Source organism: Micropterus salmoides, unplaced genomic scaffold, assembly GCF_014851395.1.
Source record: "Micropterus salmoides isolate LMB-PRFRI ecotype aquatic unplaced genomic scaffold, ASM1485139v1 Ms_hic_scaffold_3, whole genome shotgun sequence".
NCBI lineage: Eukaryota > Metazoa > Chordata > Actinopteri > Centrarchiformes > Centrarchidae > Micropterus > Micropterus salmoides.
This window is the reverse complement of record NW_024042261.1, coordinates 657,855-681,728: the sequence shown is the minus strand read 5'-3', so window position 1 is coordinate 681,728 and position 23,874 is coordinate 657,855. Positions and strand designations below refer to the sequence as shown.

The window sequence follows — 23,874 nt, the reverse complement described above, 5'->3', positions numbered from 1 at the left end:
TAATTTGGCCTCCCTGCAGACAAGCTGGCATTTGTGGGCTTCAAGGGTTCCTTCCGCCCTGACTGGGTCCATCTGGAGGTGGACTCTGACCGGGCCAAGATCCATCAGGTTCTGCCTGTCCCTGTGGTCCTCAAGATGAAGTTATGAGTGGAAAGCAGAGTGGGGAGGACAGCCAAGAGACTATGTAGCCTCCAGATACTGACACACATAATACCCACCCAAAAAACATGCAAAGACACACATGTACACATATACACTGCCTGCACTGCAGAGGTGCTCCAAGCCATTGGTCCAAGATCGAGTGGTATTTTTTCTAGGCTCGGCGGTGAGAAAGGATGTGATTTGGTGTGTTGAGGGGAAGACCCTCTCCCGGAGCCAGTACTGCCCATGATGAACTGTATCTGTGTAAGACCCCCACCATCAGCAGAGGGCTTTAAAGTGATAACACACCCTCTGGCAGTCATATTAGAGGTCCTCGGTGCAACAGTGGCTTAGACCAGCCAATGGTGTTTGCAGAAATGTGGCTGCTCCACAGACATTATTGGACATGATTGAACATTGTCATTGCATCACAGACATCATTGTTATGGTTACATAATGTGAGCTTGCCAGCTAAAGTTACCATTGGATTTGGTGAGCAAATGATCACTGTTGAGCTGTGAAAAAATCTGTTTTGTGCACCAGCTAACATGGACATTAGTTTCATGTTAACATTAACATTGGCCGTAGTCCATCCTCTAACGGACTTCGCTATTTGTTTACCCCAGCACTCACATCTTCGCTTTCAGTCTGCTGTATGTGTCCCCTGCCCCAAATGCAACACGGTTGTTTTCCATTTCAAATATAGGATAGCACAGGAGAGTTGATGGTTTAGTTGCTCAACGAGAGGTAGAGAATTGCATGACCATTTTGGAATAAGGTAAAGTAGGACAGATGCCCCTTCCTCAGCCACATCCTTCAGCTCTATCTGGTAATCCCAAAGCTTTCCCAGACCCGAAAAACCCTCCAGCATGCTCTGGGTCTTTCCTGGGGTCTCCTCCCTGTTGGATGTTCCTGAAGCACCTACAGATCAGATGCCTGAACCTTTCTAAAATCCTTATATACCAGCCTGTAATAGACTGGGCAACTTTACCTGCAAGAGGGAAGTCTGTAACCACCGTAATGCAACGTCCAAAGAATTGGTTCAAACGTTTCTGCAGGGGGATCAGACACTGAGCAAATATGCAAATATTATGCAAATATTTTGCATGAGCAGAAATGTGGTGGCACCCATATTAAGTTAGAATGAAATCTGCAAAATATTCAGTGCCAGAGATAGAAACAACTTCTGAGTTGTTTGTATCTCTGAGAGTTCTGGGTCACCTGCCAAATGCTACTGAGATACAAAACAACTTCAAACTATGTCTGTGAAGATTTCCAGTCATTCAGATCATAGTTATCCAAGGAAGGTTAAAATCAAGGGCAGCTGGACTTGCTGGAAGATACTTGAAGACATTTCGGCTCTCATCCAAGAGGCCTCTTCAGTTCTGACAGACTGGCAGTGAGTCCCACCTATTTAACCTCTGTGGGGTCATTACCAAGGAGATGGATCCTGCTTGGTTTGTTAGTGCTGTCCTTATGGTCGTTTCATTGAGGCCTCATGTGACGATGCCTATGACGGTTGTTCAGACTTCGATTCAGTTGACTCCAAACAACCATAACGACATGGGCCCAGTTACAAATAATATCAATTTGACAAAATAGTTTGACTGAAACTCACCTTTTTAAGCTGTTCAAGCAGTCTGAACCATTTTTCAGCTAATTTGATGCTTTCACACCAGTCTAAACAAACTGAAACAAACGGGTTAGGGGGGAGTTACAAAGGGGTGTGTGTGATTGCAGTTTGTAGGAGACAAGGTTCACCAGTTTATTACAAAACCCTACATTAGGAAAGAAACCTGAGATATTGGATTGTTCACTTTTATATTGATCATTAAACAGTAACAATGTCTTGGTGTTTGATATTTATATATTACTAACTACTGGCCAATTGTCCATTGATGAACCTCCATGATGTCAGCCACGGGTTGCTCGAGATTTATGATGCAAATGCAAAGCCTCTTTCTGATCAGTGGGCGCAAATACTACACAAGTGTGAGCCAACTAATCAAATGCATGTATACGTGCCTCACCAAACATCCTTCCCATGCAGGTCTCCGTGATATGTGACACTTAAGTGGTTTTGGTGTGCTGCATTGTTTGAGTAAACTGTTAAAGAGAGAAAAGAGAAGACGAAAAAAAAAAAGAACATTCCTTGTTTTGCATCCAGACCTGTGGTTGTTAACTTGCTCTGTTTCATTCTGAGCACTTGATATTGTGATGTTTTACCCCCGTGTTTATTCATATCAGTGTTTGTGATCCATCTGTCTGTATTTTTGAAATGAACCAGCAAGAAGCCCATAACAATTTAAAAGAATAAATTAGACACCGACTTAAATCAGGGAGTTTTTCAATGTGCAATTTCCCCATTTCAAAATGACAGAGAAATCTTAGTTTCAATCAGGCGATTATAAAAAAGAATTACCCCTCCCTTCGCCGAAATAGCTGGACTTTTTCCGGAGGTTGCAGTAGTAATTTAGTGTTTTGTATGTTTAATGTGTTTTTAAAAATCCACAGATTCCTAAGATATATATATACATATATTTTATACTTATTTATTGTACATACACAGTTGATCCAAATCTACGAGGGACATCTTTTGAGTTGTAATGTTATGACTGTCCTGTATGTATACTGTATGTAAGAAACCATTATAGCTCCATTTTAAAAGATTTGTACCAGACACTCACTGCACACATGCATTAGATTCTTGGTGTAGTTGGCTTGTTTTAAATGTACACCATATGAATATGTTGTATATGTGGCTTGTAAGTAATGAAGCTCCATAACTTTCTTTGAGGACTTTTGTACAGAAATAAATGATGATCAACAGTTTGAATGTCTGCACATCTGTTTGTCCCTGCCAGAACAAACATACATTTTATATATATACTACACTATGTGCATCATTAGGCAAATTGTATTCCTCAGGATTAATTTTATCATTGAACAAACAATGCTTGAAACTGAATTTTTAACTAAGAAAAAGCGAGTTTTGTCTTTATCAGGAGAATTTATAAATGTGCAGAATTATTAGGCAACTAAATTACCAAAGTAATTTCCATCAAATGACTTGCTTATTCTCAATTTTTAGATTAAGTGTAACAACACAAAAAGACATTGTCTCCAACAATTAGATGCATTTTTTTGGCCTTTCAAACATATTTAGAAACCAATATATTCCATAACTGCAATGAGCCTTCCATCCAGAGTCTGTCAGCTTCTTGATCTGTTTACTATCAACTTTCGCTGAAGTAACAACCACAGCCTCCCAAACACTGTTCAAGATTATTAAGATAATACTATAAAATACTATTGTATTGTCTTCCCTGACTGTAAATCTCATGTTTGAGAAGAGCCCACAAGATCTCAATAGGATTCAAGTCAGGTGAGGAAAAGGGCTAGGTCATTATTTATAATGAATAAATAAATTTGGTGGGCGGCTGTGGCTTGTAGAACACAATTGAAAATAAATACAGAAATAAATAAATGCTCACTTCTGAGACAGCAGAGAGTAGCCATTCAATAAATGAGGTTTCTTTAGGTAGATTTATTAAGAAATTATATTTACTTAATTATTCAGTAAAACCACATGTTTTTGTGACTTGGCCACTGACAGATAACATGGAAATTGTAAGCCAAGTGTGTGAAACACTGTCACTGTTTCTGCACCACAGTCCATTATAAACCACATAATAGATGAAATTTGTACAAACATTGACTCGGGAAACACGTTAATTCTCTCTGTGATTATGGACCCTCACCAAAACTGCCTACTGGTTTTGCCTAGTAACTTTTTGCAGCAATGCTATATTTCGAGTTGAATTGAGAGCTTTTACTTTTTTACTTAATTCTGAATGACATTAAAAAGAGTCTGTAGCCTGCTTGACACATCTTTGAAAAAGCCCTCAGAAAACGTGATTCCCCCAAATGTCCTCTGCCTGGAGATACTGGGGAAATGAAAGTGTCTGTAGGTTGATGGATGCTAATCAAACAACGGAACACGCACACGGCAGCACATGTTTAAGTGTGAGAATGTAAAACAGTTGCTTTATGATCAATTTGTTGAAGAGACACAAACAAATTTTCTCCCGATGTGGGACACACAACCTTCTAGATGTGAATCCTGTGCTTTACCAAGTGAGCTAACCATAACCAGTACAAATATTATGCCTTTTATTCTCACCCACCATCTAATGGATAAAATAATTGCTCTGAAGTCTTCTTTGAATGTATGTATTCAACAGAGTGATGAGCGTCTACACTGCCAGAATTCTACAAGAAGAAGAACGTGGTGACGAAACGCGCTCCGTAGTGCTGTTTGTCTGTTTTGGGCTACTGTAGAAACATGACAGCGTGACATGGAGTCACTCTCATTTCATCTGTCCACAAAACCTTTGAAAAATCTGTCTTCAGGTATTTCTTTGCCCAGTCTTGACGCTTCAACTTGAGAATCTTGTTCAGTGGTGGTCGTGTTTCAGCCTTCCTGACCTCGGCCGTGTCTCTGAGCACTTGGCACCTTGTACTTCTGGACACTCCAGGTAGGTTGCAGTTCTGGATTATGGTGGCACTGGAGGATAATGGGTTCCTGGTAGCTTCACTTTTAATTCTACTCGAGTCTTTTGCAGTTAATTTGTCTTTTCTTTTCCATGAGCTTTTTGTGACTATTAGCGTTTGATTGTCCGGTGGCCCCGCCTCAAAGGTTTAGCTATTTCAAGAGTGTTGCGTCAGCCTCAAAGGCATTTTACAATTTTTGACTTTTCAGTGTCAGTTAAATCTTTTTTGGACCATTCTACCTGAAATAATGCAGCTGCCTATTAATCGTGCACATCTTGATATAAGGTGTGATTCACTTTCACCACAGCCTCCCTCATTACACAACTACATATCACCTGAAAATGATTAGCTCCAGTGAGCATTCAAGTTTACATGGTTTAGAGTTGGAAAATGGACAAAGGAATAAGTCATTCAGAATACTTGCCTAATAATTGTTCACACAGTGTATTTTCCTCTTATTCTTATTTTAGTTTTATATACCTCATTTATTCTTAGCTTTCCCTATTTATCTGTACTTATTTGTCTTTGTGCTACTGCAATAGACAAAATCCCAGCGTGCATGTTGTAAATTTGGTGAAACGGACAACATATACTCAGAAGTGACCATTCATTCATTCATTCATTCATTTATTCAGTCCTGAGAAAAAGCTGTATCCCATGATGGTGAAGTCATTTTGTTTTAGCTGTTTAATATCATTAATGCAAACCTCTCCTTGAGTACCTTTCAAAAACTATGTGCATTTATTGATTTTCATTTGGTGACAATCAAACAGAAAATAAGTAAAGAAATCAGCCAGCACTGACATTACAACTGATTTAAAGAGCTTGTTACCACTCTGTGACAAAGAATGATGACTTCAAGAATGTACTTGTCATTGTTCCAATGAGGCAGTGGTGGAGAAAAGATACCAGCTCTGCAGTCAGGGAAATGTACCCAACAGGGTTTATTAGTTCAGTCACACCACTGACTCTGAACCACTGCATCTTCATGTGGTCCTGCTTACGAGTTCATTGATCACATAATGGTTGTGAGAATGAGCACTCCTAAGGCCAGAAGAGATGGAACTTGTGACTCGTCCCCTACTCTGTGTTATTCCATCACAGCTCCTGTTTCCGATGGCTGGCGCTGTTCCCCGCCAAGTCGGGCGTCTTGCTCTCTGTCTTCTTCTTGCTCTTCTTTGCGTTGACTGCATTCTGCTGCTTGTATTTGGCGCCGTTCTTCTGAGCAGCCTTCCCGGGGAACACCTGTCCCTCCACAGTGACATCCGCACAGCGTTCCTGGGCAACGAGGAAGTCTTTGACCTCCCAGGCCATGCTGCCGTCCCGCAGCATGAAGATCACCCTGTTTGAGCCCACCACAAACCTGCAGAAAGACAGAAGTGCAATGTTTGGGAAGATGAACACAAGTTAGTTGGCTGAATAGAAAGTGAATCTGTGACTTGCTTTGAAAATAAGAAGAACAGTTGCAAGCCAAAATCAAAATTGTGATTAAAATTCGGTTAATTGAACAGCCCTAGCGCACAGGTGGCCTCAAGTGCTAATAAAATGTGAAAATGACAACTGCGCCGGTTGGAAACTAGCAATGACACTTGCACCGGGTGCAAGATAGGGCCCGAAATGGTTGGTAAGAAGTTGAGTTTCCTGAAATAAAAGGAGCTGATGAGGTGCGAGGATCTGAATCAGTTGCTACTCTGAAAATACCTTTTTGGAGGATAAAGATTTGAAGAGGTGTAGAAAATATACTCACCCATACTATATTATGACAAATATAGATAGATTAAAGAATAAATACCCATGTTTGTAAATAATAATAATTGTAAATAAAGTCTTAAGAAAAGAAGATCCAGTTAATGCTCTTGCTATCTTTTTGGTACCTCTGTGTGTCCGTCAAGAGTGTTTTAAACAATTGTTGTTTTTGATCACAATACTTTCTCCGAGTATGCAGATGAGTGAGGTAGTTACCTTTGACCATATTCTTACATTGAGCACATCCTCTGTATTTGTACAGTTTTAACAGCCTTTTTTCTTTGATTTTACAAGATTCTGTCCTCTTTGATAGACTAACAATGGTGGTTCTATCAAATCTAAGGGTATTTACTGGATCTGACGATAATATGTACCAGTGTTTTTTAATAATTGAACCTAGTCTTTTTTTTTTTTTTTTTTTTTAAACCTGTCCCACCCAGCAGCCTGGTGTACAGTATGAGGAGCTAGATACCATGTTGTGCCAGAGAGAATTTGTTTTAACAAGAGAGTTTTTAATATAGTCCTTTGTCTTCTTTATTATTTATTATATATTAATTTTCAGTGTAAATGCCTTTACTGTGACTGCAACTGTTCTCACCAATATGGCAATGTGTATTGTGATTACTTGTGGTATGCATAGCATTAAACAAAGGTACATTTGTGTTAAGCATAATTACAAACTTATTTTTCTAGATACTGTGTCAGTGCTTTGGCTACAGTCTTGAACAGCTGCTATAATTTTTATAAACCACCAGATGTCACTGTTCTGTGTTTGATGCTCCAAATATTTCTTCAGCACCAACAGGAAGAAAGCCCTAAAGCTTAAATCAGGCTTCGTTCATGCATTACTGCACATTTTATTTCTAATAGTTGATGACAGTGTTAAAATTATTAGTTGATTAATTGGCTAGTCCAACAGAGAGAAACTTCAACAATCATTAATTTCAGAGCAAGTTGAAAAGCAGCTCAACAAAGTTCTTGTGAATGTTAAATGAGCAGCTACCTCTGAAGATCAAAGTTGGCATTGAAAAGGCTGCCCTGCCACAGGCCTGTGATCTCCTCTGTCTCCTTCTCAGTGGGATCCCCTGACACTGTTGCAAAAACCATCAGAGTCCTGCCCTTCTTGGACATCTTAAGCAGCTCCTCAGGCTTGGACGGGTCCACCTTTGAGAAATCGATAGGAGGAGGAGCCCTCTTGTGCTCCGGGAGGTCACCTTCTTCAATGTCATCATCCTTCTGTACAACAAAGAAATGATGTACAGTGAGTTATGGCCGGGACGAGATGAAACAGTTGGATAATACAGCAGGTGTCTCGCTGTTGCTTTCTCCCTCTTTATGTGGTTGGAAGTGTGTGCCAAACCAGCATCTTTTCTACCTTATTTTAAACCGCTCTTCAACTTGGCATAACTCAAGGAGCTAAAGTCATTTTGAGCTACTTGTATATCCATTGTATGGTACTTTATACTTCTACTTCACTACATTTAAGAGGCAAACGTTGTACATTGTCTTCTATTACATTGCTCAGAATAAAATAGTTACTTGTTACAGTTTTAATAGCAGGGCTGAAACAACTCCTCAAGTAACTCATTACTAAAAACCACGGATTCAAATTATTTGCATCAAGCGTTGTTTAACACACATTATATATCCAGCACACTGTATTTCACATGGATGATTATTACTCTGTGTAATCAGAGACGGTTCAGAGTCTTTGTTGTGATTTGACAGGGCGGGTTACAAATGAAGAGGAACAGAGAAGAAACAGGTCAGTGGGGTTGTTCCAACTGGCGACTGGATCGCTTATCGACTGATCAGCAATTGGTTTTTCATGAGCCGATTTTAAGGCGATTTTAACTAACTCACTATCAAAACTAAAACCGACATAAAAACAGTTTCTAGAATCTGCACTACACTGCAGTGTTTCCCATTCATTGATTTGTGGTGACACAGCATGCGACAATGTTAACGCTGAATGCCACATACTATATATTATTTAATATGAGTAAAATCATAATTCATCATGGAGCTGTGCGCAGCGCAGATTCACTCAGCACCTCCGCTTGCTCTCTCTCTTGCTCGCTCTCACAAACACATTGAAACGGAGCAGTCTGTTTAGGAAGGCCCTCCGTAATGCTAGAGCAGCGTACTACTCGTCATTAATAGAGGAAAATAGGAACAACCCCAGGTTTCTTTTCAGCACTGTAGCCAGGCTGACAGAGAGTCACAGCTCTATTGAGCCAAGTATTCCCATAGCTCTCAGTAGTTACGATTTCATGAGCTTCTTTAATGATAAAATTCTAACTATTACAGACAAAATTCACCAAGACCTGCCCTCAACTGGCACCGACTTATCTCTTAACTCAGAAACCTTAGAAACAGCTGTAGAACCAGATATTTGTTTAGACTGTTTTGCTTCCCTCAATCTTTACCAACTAACTTCAATAATTTCTTAATCTAAACCATCAACCTGCCTCTTAGACCCCATCCCGACTAGGCTGCTTAAAGATGTTTTACCCTTAGTCAGCACCTCTATACTAGATATGATCAGTCTATCTTTATCAACAGGCTATGTACCACAGTACTTTAAAGTAGCTGTAATTAAACCTCTTCTGAAAAAGCCCAAACTTGATCCGGATGTTTTAGCCAACTATAGACCTATATCTAACCTTCCATTTCTTCCAAAGCTTATAGTTAGGGCTGGCTCAGGTGAGTCCTGAACCATCCCTTAGTTATGCTGCTATAGGCCTAGACTGCCGGGGGATTTCCCATGATGCACTGAGCTCCTCTCTCCTCTACTTTCTCTCCCTCTGTATGCAACCTCATCCCATTATTGCATGTTACTAACACAACTTCTCCCCTTTCTGGTAGTCTTGTGCTTTCTCGTCTCTCTCCTCTCTCCTCCTATCACTTCCTGCAGGTGTTTCTGGCTCTGGAGCTGTGGAGTCTGGATCTGTGGCTGCGGGTCACCTGCTGCCCCCGTGTTCCTGCTCGACACCCTCTGCTACAATTATTGTTACTAGTCCTATTGTTATTATAATCATTAACATTACGACTGTTACCATTAACACTACTATAAATATCTGTACCATTTTTCATTCAGTCTATAGCAACATCACCTTTACTGTCTGTACCTCTGTGTGTATATTGTGTAGGCTCCCTCCCTCCCCTCTCTCTCCTTCCATCCCTCTCTTTTTCTCTGTTCCTCTCTCTCTCTCTCTCCTTCACCCCAACCGGTGGAGGCAGATGGCCGCCCACCCTGAGTCATGGTTCTGCTCGAGGTTTCTGCCTCTTAAAAGGAAGTTTTTCCTTGCCTCTGTCGCCTAGTGCTGCTCTTGGTGGGAACTGTTGGGCTTCTGTAAATAGCATCACAGAGTACGGTCTAGACCTGCTCTTTTATGAAAAGCGCTGTGAGATAACTGTTGTTGTGATTTGGCGCTATATAAATAAAATTGAATTGAAATTGAGTGTATTGAAGTTAACTCTGAGAAGTTAGTCTATCTGCACAACACAACATTGTCAATGTTGGAGACGGATATGTTAACATTAGAATACAGCTGGATTGTCGAGGTTGACACGCTGTACATATCTGTTATCAGTTGCACCCTCCTTCTCCCTGCTGCGCTAGTGCAGCGCCACAGTTACACAGAAATTATGTGGGGAACACTGCACTGTACATTTACAGATGTTTCTGGCGGTTTCTCTTCGGCCTGTTTCTTCCATGCTGGCATTTCACTGACTTGCTACAACGTAACACCGGTGATCTCAAGTAGCCATGATCAGATGATATGAAGATAGAGATGATCTTATCTGATATCCCAATCAATCAATGGAATAAACTGCAGAATACTCTTACTAAAATAATTATTAGCTGCAGCCCTAATTAATAGTTTATAATTTTTGAGTTAACAAGCAGCTCATCACAACAGTTAATCTTACATTGAAAATCTAAAACCCCTGATACATGTCAACCCATTCAACCAGAATTCTGTGAGAATTCTCAGAACAGACAGGGAGACAAGCGCTCTGCAAGTAAACGGCAGACGCTCTATGGATAGTAACCATGGCAACAGCTTCTGTGCTCTACACAGCTGTAGCTTATTAAACTTATAAACTATAAGTTAAAATTATAGGCTACATAAACTTTACCTGATAAGCCTACATCTAGTTTTGCGCGGATGCTCTGCCATGTGAATTCCCTCCTGTTGATGTCCATATAGGGGAAACACTGGGTTAACACCACTCACAGACTAAAGGCTGCCCACCTTTCTTGGTGAAAAACTGGGTTACAGAGTGACATCCTTTCCTTTGTCTTTCCTTTTCTGAAAACCAGATTTTGGTTTACTAGGCAACATTGTGATCACTGTATTTCTGGCGCATCTTCTGACTGCAACTAAACACCTTCGCTGATCAGTGCGCTAAGGCCGGACCAAACCATTTCATGCAGATACAGGGGGGTGGTCGGTTTATTATTATTATATTATATACTGCCTTATTATATACTGCCTGAAACAATGAAGAACAAATGCACCAAGCATTCACACTCTGCATTGTTAACGCTTGACCTACCACATGTGACCCTGAATACATGGTTGGTCCATTCATTTACACACACACACACCACACACACACACACACACACACACACATTGAGAGAGAGACAATTTATATGCCACTATTATATGCCCTGTCAAAATAGGTGTATATATAAAACAAATATATTTTCAATGGAAAATGCTAAACTGACCTCCAAATTATGATAAATTGTAAATTAGAAGCACAGACAGGGATCCAGATTAACAGATACAAATCACTCTGCATTTATTTGTGCATTGTGCTTTATGTTTATGTTTATTTACATTTGTGAAATCTAAACCTTTACATTGCATCAAGTAGTATGTGTTTACCCAATACATATGAGAATACTTCATTAATGAGTTTAAGAATGTATATTCACTGGAATCCTATCATCAATATAGTGATAACTTCCATTTAGACAAAACATACATTTTATAACTTCTATTCATTTCCTTCCAAGTATTCACTGCATTCAGTCTGGACAGACGTGGACGGAAACTGCTACTTTTCTGGTTTGTGCTTGTAAGACATGCTGGATCTACGTTCTGTATTTGCAAAACGCTTCAGTTTTTAGTGGTGATTTGGATTTGCAAAGCACACTGTGTTTGTTAGGGAATCGTAGAGTACTTGCTGCATGTCGAAGTGTCCTTGGGCAAGATACTGAACCCCGAACTGCCCCTGGTGGCTGTTCCGCCAGTGTATGAATGTGTGTGAACGCAGATGTAGTGTAAAAGCGCTTTGAGTGGTCCAAAAGACTAGAAAGGCGCTATAACGTTACAAATACGGAGCTTTTACATTTGAATGGAGAAAGTTAACGATACTGTGAACGTTACTGGAGAACGGAACAAACGAAAAGGTAACGCTAACACATTGTAACATTAAGTGAACTAATGTTAGATACTAATCTCTGTTACCACACCTATTTCAGGATTTATATCGGGTTAGATACTAGTACAAGCACGGGGCTAACGTTAAACCGAGTTGCATGTTGCTGCTGCTGATGCACTGCTAACTTAACTGCATACTTTACTTAGCTAACGGCTAGTAAGTTAGCTAGCTAATGTCTTAATGGAAACTAACACGTTAACGTAAAAGTACCTCCCACTGCTCCAGGAGCCGTGCCATATCTGCATCATTGTAGTCTCGGATGTCCTTCTTTTTCTTGGGATTTTCTTTGCTACCAGTCGCTAAAACACAAAGCAAATATGTGCAGAGTAGGAACGCTACACATCTCCACCTGAAGTCAGACGCCATGTTTACAGATGGTCTGTTCTGATTGGCTGTGGAGTCTGCCGGCCACAAGGCGGGAGGGGCGTGTCAGAGCCGGAAAAAGCCGGCTGGTGGCTGGCGGACTGGAGCTGGCGTCACCGCGTGAGGGGATTTCACAATAAAGCCAGACGAAACATTTCTCTCCATTTCTGGAAAAAGTGCTAAGTTTTGCTCAATTCAGGGATTCCTATGGGATCATGATTATATTATCTGATCCCATTGACACTCAACATTTGAGCCAAAAAAGCCAAATATTGCTGTTTGACATAACTTCTGACTACACCAAATAGTTTAAAAAAAGCTCTGTCCTAAGGCATTTAGTTTCTGACTGTGATGGGGGGAAAACAGGTCCAAAAAATTACTGTATCTCTGACACATGTAGGCTGTTCTTTGTGATCTCCTTTTGATAACTAATGTAATAAGTAAAGTAATATTGTTTCACTTTCATTCACTGAGCCTCCCCTAGGGAGGCCCGCTTCACACTCTGAAACCCCCCGACTTACACGATTAACAGGAAGAACAGAAATATGAAGCTACAAAAGAAAACAAACAATTTATATGCCACTATTATATGCCTTGACAAAATAGGTGTATATATAAAAACAACAGTTACCAACACTGTAAATTGCAAAGAAATAAATGTTGAATAGCAACGTGAAGCAGGTGGTTATACAGTACTCTATATACAGCATGCACAATGACAGATGATATGTGTTGTAAAACTGTGTATTTTAGACAGTGTTGGACAGTAAACTAAGTACATTTACTCAAATACTTGCAAATTTGTGGTGGCTGTACTTTACTTGAGTATTTTCTTTTCATGCCACTTTCTACTTCTACTCAACTACCTATTAAAGGGAAATAAGGTACTTTTACAATAGCGTTAGACTTACACACAAAACATGAAGAGTTTATGAAGTATGATTTTTCATTGTAAATTAAACTAGTCAACAGTTTATACAAGTACAGCTGAAACTATTTTGATCTTTTAGGTAATTTTTCATGCAAGAGCATTTCATTTTGCTGCTTTTAATTATTTGAATCATTTGCATGTAGTGTTAATAATGTTTAGCTTTGGACTGTTGGTTAGACAAAACAAGCATTATGAAGGTGTCACTTTGGGCTTTTCTCAGGGAGAACATTTTGATGGGGTTTTTTTGTTTGTTTTTTACAATCAATCGATTATTGCGGTAAATAATCAGCAGAGGAATTCATGATGATTATTAGTTGCACTCCAATGCAAATTAGTTCAAAATGAGCTCCACCTCAACAACAACAGCAGTAAAATCCTGCTTTTACATCGATGCAAGAGTAAAAATCTCATAATGTAATAGTATGACAGTTACAGGGGACATTTTTCATTCTAGTTTTAATAACATTTTCAATGCAAAACTTTTGCAGTAAATTAAAGGATCTGAATACTTTGTCCACAAATGTAATTATGTCATTTATAAGTTCTAGGTAGTGTATGTTTTAGTAAAATAGGCTTTTTGGCACTATATAACTGTTTTAACTGTTCATTACAGTAATGGCCTGTGGGATGAAACTTTACTTGTATCTGAGTGTGCTGACCAGAGGGGAGACATTAGCTTCAGTGATTATTTCCAGTAGCAGGGCAGTTTATGTGGTATTGTGTCAAAATCAACTGCAGTTTGTGTTATTGAAATGAAGGAACATGTCACCCAGTGCTACAGTGGCTCATTGTGTTTTAATAGTTTTTGGACAAAAATGTAGCTCCAGCACAGAGGAGCGCTCTCTAGCAGTGCTCTGCTGCAGAGGTAGAAGATATCAGGCTTTGGATGCACAGACAACACTTGTTAGTCGGATCAATTCATTGCTGGTTTGGGTTTGCTGACAATGAGAAAAATATAAAATATAACCAGACAAAAACAATCATTTTAGATAAGGTGCCAATATAGAGCATATTTTTGTACTGCAGTGTTAAAATTACATCCTTTTCTTTGCACTTTTGTGTGTGAATAATGTCAAAAAGCATAATGATAGAAACATGTCCATAAGAGTCAGGAAGAAGCTTTCATCGTGTCCACAGGCAGGAAACAGTAGATGATAACATAAAGGTCAGACTACAGAATGCACTAGTCTTACTGTAACTTTTCCGCTACAATCCTGAACATAACGTTAGTAGACAATTATTTTCCCTCAGTGAGCATGTGGCTATATGACTGAGACACTGTGTGTGAAGGTCAGCACATTTAATGGGGTCTTGGAGATCAGAAACTGACACAAACTGTAGAGCTGTTTCCTTTCTGGCCGACTCCACCCAATGGCACTGTGCCCTGTGCAGCTGCAAGTCCCACTGACAGTACAACAACTCACATCCATTCACAGCGTGTTTATCACAACATCCTACCAAGAAGAAAAGAGTTTGTTACCACGCATCATGCCTTATGTACAAAATAAAAAATGTATTGAATCTATTTATCTTAGTCTTAAAAATAATTTTGGAAAAGACTGATATTACATTTTGCAACCACAAAATAAACAATAAATCAAATTTACTCTCTACCAAGAAAACATATGCTATTCCTGTTCACCTCAAGTTGAGTATTATTGTTCTGTTTGTCATTTGTGTATTAGTCAATCCACCCTAACTGCGTATAATATAAACAATAATGAATGCTTTTACATCATCATCTTTAAACAAAAATAATTTCTCTAGAGGGGCCTTTTGTCTGCTACTGCAACAATCCAGTTTCTTTCTCCACCAGCAATAATTCAAGTTGGATTTAAGTAAGTTTGAGTCTGCTCTAGGCTACTTGCAAAGTTGAATGTTTTATTTTATTTATTTTTATGTTGGAAACCTCTGTTAATTGAAACTACAGCTTAAGAAACAAGAAAGTCAAACTCAGTACTTGGTACTCAGTACAAAATTTAGGAACTTGTTCATTAAATGAGTATGTCCATTTTATGCTACACACCAATGGTCCAAAACCCAAAGAGATTTGGTTTACAATGGGAATGTCTGGCATATTTACTTGATATAAGCCAGCATAGATATTGTACAAGATGCCAATGTTGGATGATAACCAAAAACATCTGCTCACCTAGAATATTGTACTCTATGTACTAATAAGAACGATAATAAGACTCCAGTCTGTCAAAATGAGAAATCACACATCCAAGACAATAAACACAGGAACTCCGTAGGGCTGCGTGCTGAGTCCCATGCTCTACACACATAACAGCCATGACTGTTTGGCCTCCCAGAACAACACCAGTATCATTAAATTTGCTGATGATACTACAATCATTGGACTGATATCTGGGGGTGTCAAGTCAGCATACAGGAGGGAGGAGGCTGGCCTTGTTAAGTGATGTCAGGACAACAACCTCTCCTTGACGTTAACAAATGAGATGGTTGCTGACCCACGGGGGAGGAGGGAACAGCACCCACCACAGCATGTTGGAGAGACTGTGGTGGAGAAAGAGAAAACATTCAAATTCCTCAGTGTTCACATATCTGAAGATTCCTCCTGGACTCACAGAATCACACAACTGGTGAAGAAATCCCGACAGCGGTTGTATTTCATAAGAAGGCTGAGGAAATTTGGCATGCCAAGCAAAATCCTCAGCAGCTTCAACAGATGTACAATTGACAGCATTCTGACCATCTCCATCATGGTCTGGTTTGGCAGCTGTACAGCACAGGACTGCAAGGCTCTCCAACAAGTGGTGACAGCAGCCAAAACCATCACTAGAACAGCCTTAACAGCGCTGCAGCATCAACAGGAAGGCCCGCAACACCTCTACTTTTCTGCACATTGTTATTTACATATCTTTTCGTATCGTTTCATTAATGTTGGATGTTGCTGACAGGATTCACAGAATAAGAATTTCATTTTACTCTGTGACAACTGTTTCCTGTACATATGACAATTAAGTTTGATTTGATTTGAATGATGAAGGTGTAAGTTATCCTGCCCTTACAGGCGCAACGTATTCAAAGATACATAGGCTATCAATCAAGCTCAGACCTGGGAGGAGGTCATTCAAAATAAGTGACATCTGTGAGTTAAAAATAGCTACACCTCAACTATCTTCAAATGCATATTATTGTATAATATATAACTTTTATATATAACACTATAACACTTTATATAACACTTTTTTATATAACACTTTTTTTACATAAATATATTGATAATACTTCTGTAGTCTAATACAATTCTAAAAGCAGGACTTTTAAATGTAACAACTGCTAACAACTGTTCAATCCATTGATAAAGCACTGTAGGAAAATGAAAACAACACATGTGAGTGTCCAGTGATATTCTGGTATCACACTGATTGATTCTTCCTCAGTGGCCCATTAAATACAGTTAAATACATTTCCCAACAACTCATATGATTGGATACAATCAACATCTGCATTTATTAACTGGATAATAACTCAGTCATATTTTCAACAGTTACTAGGTTCCCATGAGGAAACTCTGAGGTTATATGGAGCAGTGTTGAGAGGGAGTTATCTGTGCATCTGTGACATTTAAACTTTCCAAACATAAATGTGTAACTGTGTGTGTGTGTGTGTGTGTGTGTGTGTGTGTGTGTGTGTGTGTGTGTGTGAAATAACTCCCATTTAGCCTACCAACTAGTGCAAATGTAAGTAGATATTTTACTCAAGTGTGTGCCATTTAAAAAGATTAATAGGCCTGTACCTCCTACACCAAGTCTGTCAAGATGTCTTCTAATTTAAGCAATGTCCTGCTCTGCCCGTGTTCCCACAACATGATGATGATGTAACCTTACAAATTCATAGCTAGCTATTCTTTAAGAGGGAGCTTTAACGAGCGCTGCATGTAGCCTGGCCTGCTGCTTGATCACAACATTTATTTCCTCTGACTCCCTCGGTGTATCAGTTCATCTCGACAATCAAAACTTGTAGCCTGTTATACAACTACTGGAATAGAATACTTAAAGTCAATCCGGGCCGGGATCGGGATTAGTCGACACTGATAGTACCGGTAGTTGACAAGCAGCACGTTGGGGCTTGAGAGGCAGAAGTCAGAAGACGTCAGCGTAAACAATACAACATCCGACGTAACTGTCAAAATAAAGTTTGTACACAAACTAGCCAGAAATATCCGATAAGGAGTAAGGTTTATACCCAACATATATAATCACATTGATGATTATTTGCTATATTATAAACTACCCAGCTGTATGAAGCAGTTTCAATGAATAAGTTTCATCTCAACCGGCTATAACAATAAAATGCACATTACTTGTTAATATATCAGTAATAATAATAATCCTACAATATAATATATCACTGTTTGTAAGAGGTCACTCTCAAGTCAATTTTGACTTATGTTGCGCATAATACTTTTGGTTCTACTTAAGCATAATTTTGAATTCAGGACTTTTATTGTGCAGATTTTTACACAGTGGAATTGCAGCTTTTACTTTAGTAAAACATTCAAATACTTCCTACATCGCTGACTTTAGCAGCTATAATTGTAATAGCTCTGTCTTAAAAATCTACCTGCAAGCGGGGCCATAGCCATGATCTTAAAAATTCTGAGGTCACAAGTCCCCAAATCCCTCAGAACATTTTAGTAAATGTAAATGGTTCAATCAGATAGGCTATTAGATTTTACTTCCCAACATTAAGGTCTTACTGCTGTTTTAGAAGTGTCTGAGGCTGCCAGAATAAATACTGAATCATTCATTCATGGGCCTAAAGAAGTATAATTTCTAGAGAGTAAACATTAACAATAATCACCCTATCAAATATCTGTGAATTTGTGTTCTAACTTATCTAATATTTTCCACTATAAACTGGTAGCTAAAAACAGAAAGAGACTTATCTGCTCGACGCACTGACTGTCCAAGAATCCAACATCCAATGGCTGCATTTGATGCAGGTAGATAGGTGATATAGCATCCATACAGCATCCAACAAGGTCCAAACTACATACAACCGGAAGAAGTCCTGTAAAATGTGATAAAAAGTCTGAACAGCAATCAGAAAAACTTAGGCTTTCACCCACCCACCACCCTACTCTTAGTCCCTACTAACTGTTGAACAGGTGATATCCCCAATTGCTACCGCCACCATGTGACCCAGTAACCGAAAAGGAGTGTGCAACAATTAACATAGCCTATACCTACATCCATGTTTTTAAATGTAGACACTACACCCACACATCTTCAAGGGCCGTATTACAGAAAGTCCCTTAAGTCTTAAGATAAGAAGAGTCTATGATTTTTCCCAATTAGCAAATCCTAACTAACTTTATCTCAGGTTAAGAAATCCTAAATGCCGAGATATAGGCGCGGGTGGTCTGGAGGTACCTCCCCCAGGAAAATCTGATCATTAAACACTTCATTTCCTGCATTCTGGTTAATGTTTCTGCACCAATTTATGGTGGAAATGTTTTTATTTATTTAAAAGGAAACACAAAATTCAGGTAGCTAGCATGTAACATTTCAAAATATATAAATATAATATAATATAAAGTAGTGCAGCTCTCAGGCATTCTGTGTTGCTTTCAGATAAGTTTCTCCTGTAAATCAACATTTCTCATGTAAATCATCCCTGCTGAGGCAACATGATGTTGGCTATGCATGGTTTAGTCTTCCCTCCTCATGTTCACAGGGAGAGAACGGAAAACTTGGCCTAAAAGAAACTGTGACAAGCAGCTGTTAAAATTACTGATTACTACATGCACATTTTGGGGTGATTTTACTCTATAGTTTAATTGCAATGCATGTTTTCTTAATGTGCAAATAAACCTTTCAAAAGGCATTTTCACTTGTTATTTAACTACAAGCTATATTTCAGAACACTTTTTAACAAATAATGCTTTAAAAAAGTGGTGGGGACAAAATCAGCCATTTCAAAATGGTGGTGTCCCCAGCGTCCCCAGTGTAAATGACACCTATTAGAGGTGTTGGTAACCTCCGTCGAGAAATCCAAATTCACATAACACTTAACTCGGGGTATTAAATATTAGAGAGTGGGCTAAAATAGCGGACACAGTCACCTCTGCATATCCGGCATCCGGCGGAGCTTTGATGCTGTCAAAATGAAAATAAATCCATTGACAAGTGATATGAAGAGAAAGGCAACTGTTGTGTCCAAAGAGCAGAGGAAAACCGTTGGTGGCTCCTCCTGTGCTCCCTGACTGACCCCGGCAGAAACCCGTGGGCTACTCTTCTCGGGAAAGTTAATAACAAATGTAAAAAAATTAATAATAATTATTATAAAGGCTGCGGACTAATGTCATCATGTTTTTCATGTATTTCTTGATTGATTTAATGATCTCCTTCTATCAAACACTTGCGTTAGAATAGGCCTACTTTTGTTACATCAAGCCTTTACATTATGTTAGGTCAGGGGTTTCAAAGTGTGAGGCGGATCTCCCTTGGGGGGGCTCCAAACAGTTTCAGGGGAGGCTCAGTGAAACAACATTACTTTACTTATTGCATTAGTTATCAGAAGGAGGTCACATAGAATAGCCTACGTGTGAGAGTTCAGAGATACAGTAGTTTTTGGGGAATGTTTTCCCCCATCAGTCAGAAACTAATAAATAACATAAACAGTTATCCTAAAGTTAGGAGTTTTTGTTGTTGTTGTTTATTAAGATTTTATGAAGTTAGGATGCTTCTGTATTACACTTTTCCTATCTTAAATCAGGAAAGGAACATTGACTTAGGAACTGTTAATCTGTAATGGCATTCCTAAATCATTCCTAAATCAGTTCCTAACCCTTATTACCATGGTTACCAAGCAGTTAGGATAGGATGTACAGGTTAGGAAGTTTCTGTAATATGGCCCCAGTTTCCCAAAACACCTCTATATTCCCAGCTCATGATTTATTTTGAAAACCCAAGCATCCGGTGTCATTGTAAGTAGCTGCGCTAGCGGCTCACTTGACGGCAGCAGGGACGTCTCATGCTCATGGCAGACTAGCAGCCAGTCCTGAAAGTAAAAGCAGTCGTAAAACTCGTCGGAGCTCTTTGGCTATCGTGTAACAAGAAACTTCCCTTGCGACGTCGTTAATCTGAGACAACAATCAGTTCACAGACACGGTGAAAAGTTTATTTTAAGCGAAGGGCTACTTGCGCTGCTCTGTTGCTACAACTTTGCTCGGTCCAGTAGCCGTTCAGCCGCGACCACACCCTCCCTGCTTCCTCATAGTACTGCAGCGGGAGCGCGCAGCACGACTTTGAATCTCTGGGAATAACGGCCACCTTTTCCAGCTACGTTTACGGTTTCGCTGATCGTGGGACGTGCCATGTCAAGTGAGTTAAATGTTTAAAGACCACCGACTGATATGGCTATGAGAAGGGAGTCCCCACAGAGAAAATGCGGGGCGACACACCATCTGGTCCCGAGCTAAGACGCAGAGGAGGAGGTGGAGGGCGGACAGACGGACGATGTATATGGAGTCGAAGCGACCGGAGCAACTGCTAGCTTCTAACCCAGGACTCTGTTTGAAAAAGAAGAGGTTGAAAGTGGACTGAGGGTGTTTATGTTGTTGGAAAGTCTGGTCTTCCGGTGGATTTTACTTGGGAGGACTCATGAAATGATGGTGCTGGAGGGAAACGCAGGTCTTCCCGCTGTCCAAAAGAGCTGCCCGGGTGCTGCCCCGTTTGTATCCAGCATGAGTACGACAGGCCGGTCAAACTCATTGGGAACAAGTCGGAGAAGATCTCGATGCTCTTCCAGGCTACTTGCTCTGATGCGAGTGGACACAAAATGATATCCTGTTGATTACAGTCACAAAAAAAGACTGACAAGGGCAACTACTAAATGTTGAGCTTTTGTTTTCTTGGCTATAGTCATAAAAAAACCTCGGAGAAGGAACCCTACGTTACAAAAATAGCACAGAGGCAGTTCAGCAGATGTAATTCCAATTGGGAATGTGTTCTTGTGTCAAAAGATAAGTAGCTTTTGACATTATTTTTTAATTCTCAATCTGCACTTTGCCTTTAGAAGGCACCTTGGCAGCACTGCAGTGTGTGTGATTTCCTTTTTAATTCAGCAACCTGTGAATTCTGTTCCACAAAAACCTGGGACTACAATGAGCGTATAGACTTTTTTGGAATATGGTGTTCAGGGCATTTAAATTAATTTGTCAAGATAAGAGCATATAGCTTATTACACTGATTACTCAGAAGTTGTATGGATTTTTAAATCGGTTGTGTTACATTGTAAAATTACTAATAACCAAGGCAGATAACTGGGAATATGCTAGATCACAGTTTAGGCTTTTATCATAATACACTTCAACATAAGTAAATTCAGTAGTTGAGTTTTGCTCGTTCTACATGTTTACATTGAGAATACACGTCCTGTGTGTTAACATAATGTACAGTTGATCACCAGTACTCTGAATGACGCTTAGGAAGACTGTTTGGCCAGTTGTTATTTAAAAGAGTTAGTAAAAAGCAGTGGGGTGAGGCTTATTTTGATAATGTCTTAAACAGTACAATGCAGTGTGAGGCAGCAGAAAACTATAAATAATTTAACCCCTCCAGAGGAGCTGTTTGACCCCCCCCTCCCTTCCACTCCTATTATGGCTAGTGGTGGCTCTGGCAAGTCAGCTAGCGAGGGATCACCCAGCACACCCAGTGGCAGTTTGCAGCAGAGGAAGCATCTCTCCTCCATCTGTGACACATGTAAGGCCAAGATGCAGCTGGTGGCCGACCTCCTCCTGCTGTCCAGTGAGACCAGGCCGGTCATGACCTCTGAAGGTGTGGCAGTGGCCGACACCTTCGACCAGTGCCGCGACACCGTCATCGCCAGGACTAAAGAGCTCTCCATTCTCACCCATGACATTCAGAGCCAGCTCAACATGGGCCGCTTCACCGAGGTGGGGGACCGCCTCTTGGAGATGGCCGACCTGGTGGTGTCTTTGACAGAGTGCTCGGCTCACGCTGCTTACCTGGCTGCCGTGGAGACCCCCGGCTCACAGTCGTGCCTGCCGGGTCTGGTGGACCGCTACAAGGTGACCCGCTGCCGGCACGAAGTGGAGCAGAGCTGCAGCGTCCTCCGAGTCACACCCTTGCCAGACCTCACCCCCCAGCTCCTCCTCGAGCTCTCTCAGAACATTTCCACCAACCTCAAGAATCTAACGGACATCTCGTCGCTGGCCAGCGAGAGGTCCAGGGACCGCTTTGCAAAAGAGCAGTTTAAACTGAGTGTCAAGAGCATGAGCATGAGCGGCACAGCCTTCCTGGCTTGTGTCAAGGAGGTGAAAACCCAGCCCAGTGAGCTGACCAGGAACCGCTGCGTCCTCTTTAGTGCCGCCCTGGTCCAGGCTGTCAGTGCCCTGGTCGGGTTTGCGACAGAGCCTCAGTTCCTGGGAAGGGCTGCGAGTATCTCCACTGAAGGGAAGGGGGTACAGACTGCAGTGTTAGGGGGGGCCATGAGTGTGGTTTCAGCCTGTGTCCTCCTCACTCAGGGCCTCAGGGATGTTGCACAGCATCCAGAGAGCAGCTCCAAAATGGCAGACTACCGTGAGCGCCTGCGTAATTCAGCGTGTGCTGTTTCGGACGGCTGCACTCTGCTCACACAGGCGCTCAGAGAACGCTCCTCTCCAAGGACTCTGCCGCCAGTCAACTCTCATTCTGTGAATTAGTTTAGGAAGAGGCAACACGAGCTCCGGTCCCCTCTGTCCTATTCTGACGTACCAAAGAGACTCACTTGGGTTATCCCTGTTCATCAGGTTTAGAGTCAGAGTAACATCAGCAGAAGGCTGTCTGTGGGTCTGTTCATGCGGTTGACATGCAGAGGAGCACAACAACCGCTGCAGGATTTTGTGTCGCGCTGGATGCGACTCAAATCTTGTTAGAAACGGTCCACTTGACCGCTCTGGGCCTGACCCGGGCTCGGCTGACAGCCCACTCTCACCAACAGACAGCAGCCTTCAAACCTGAAAAGTTTACCTCAGTTTTCAGCTCTGGTGAAAACACTAGCCTTGATGATGGATGTAGCCTCGCTGTGTGAACCTATGGTTGGCTGATTTGATTACATGTGCTTTGTGAGATTGGAAAGAGTGATCTGAGCGTCTCAGTGCTTGCTTCTTTTTTTATTTTTTTTTCAACGTGTGAATTCTTAATTGGTAAAAGCTGCTGTGAGTGTGTGCCATAGGTTTTACACTATTTACCAGACTTCCCATAGTATTTTAAAGTGTTCTGATCATGCATGTAATGGAGTATTTATTTCAACTATTAAAAATGTTGTTTCAGAGATGCTGTTGTTGGGCTAATGTACTTTGAAAGCAGAATGATTTAAAATGATCTTTTCACCCAAATAACTACAAAATAACATAATATATTCTGTGTTTACTGTAGTACCAATTTAGTTTATTTTGTCCAGGTTTGGAGATATCTGTCTTGGATTTCTGCTTCTGACCCAAAACAATGGACCTTTTGTTTTTGGTATTGTTTTTGGTATCTGCATGGCTAGATACCACTAGATGGAAGAGTGCAAATATGTACATTTTTGTAGTGATTTCAAGTGAAGCAAATTTTATTTATATTGCCCAATATCACAGATCTCCCTCATGGGGGCTTTACAGTCTACACTTGATTCGGATGAGAAAAAACTTCCTA

The 23,874-nt window shown here is 40.5% G+C and overlaps 3 protein-coding genes across 5 annotated transcripts in view; 2 read left to right on the top strand and 1 right to left on the bottom strand.

Moving 5' to 3' along the window:
* LOC119882333 (cell migration inducing hyaluronidase 1) overlaps window positions 1-2,973 on the top strand; it is a 206,035-nt gene extending 203,062 nt beyond the window's left edge. For all 3 annotated transcript variants that reach the window (XM_038692341.1, XM_038692342.1, XM_038692343.1), the window contains exon 29: window positions 20-2,973. In XM_038692341.1, the coding sequence (XP_038548269.1) occupies window positions 20-147 (128 nt within the window). In that variant the 3' untranslated portion in view covers window positions 148-2,973. The remainder of the gene's footprint in view (window positions 1-19) is intronic.
* A 2,336-nt stretch (window positions 2,974-5,309) lies between these two features.
* On the bottom strand, window positions 5,310-12,294 carry mesd (mesoderm development LRP chaperone). The gene is made up of 3 exons (XM_038692340.1): window positions 12,115-12,294; window positions 7,445-7,677; window positions 5,310-6,058 (listed from the first exon to the last, which is right to left on the bottom strand). Exons 1-3 carry the CDS (start codon window positions 12,268-12,270, stop codon window positions 5,794-5,796), a joined length of 654 nt encoding a protein of 217 aa, XP_038548268.1. The 5' UTR covers window positions 12,271-12,294; the 3' UTR covers window positions 5,310-5,793.
* A 7,880-nt stretch (window positions 12,295-20,174) lies between these two features.
* On the top strand, window positions 20,175-23,511 carry tlnrd1 (talin rod domain containing 1). The gene has a single exon (XM_038693499.1). The coding sequence runs from the start codon at window positions 21,834-21,836 to the stop codon at window positions 22,896-22,898; it is 1,065 nt and encodes a 354-aa protein (XP_038549427.1). The 5' UTR covers window positions 20,175-21,833; the 3' UTR covers window positions 22,899-23,511.
* The last annotated feature ends 363 nt before the right edge of the window (window positions 23,512-23,874 follow it).

Coding starts and splice junctions, on each gene's coding strand:
- mesd (XM_038692340.1), bottom strand. CDS start 12,270: ATGGCGTCTGACTTCAGGTGGAGATGTGTAGCGTTCCTACTCTGCACA. Junction 7,678..12,114: donor GGCTCCTGGAGCAGTGGGAG/GTACTTTTACGT, acceptor TTTGTTGTACAG/AAGGATGATGACATTGAAGA. Junction 6,059..7,444: donor GCCAACTTTGATCTTCAGAG/GTAGCTGCTCAT, acceptor GTCTTTCTGCAG/GTTTGTGGTGGGCTCAAACA.
- tlnrd1 (XM_038693499.1), top strand. CDS start 21,834: ATGGCTAGTGGTGGCTCTGGCAAGTCAGCTAGCGAGGGATCACCCAGC.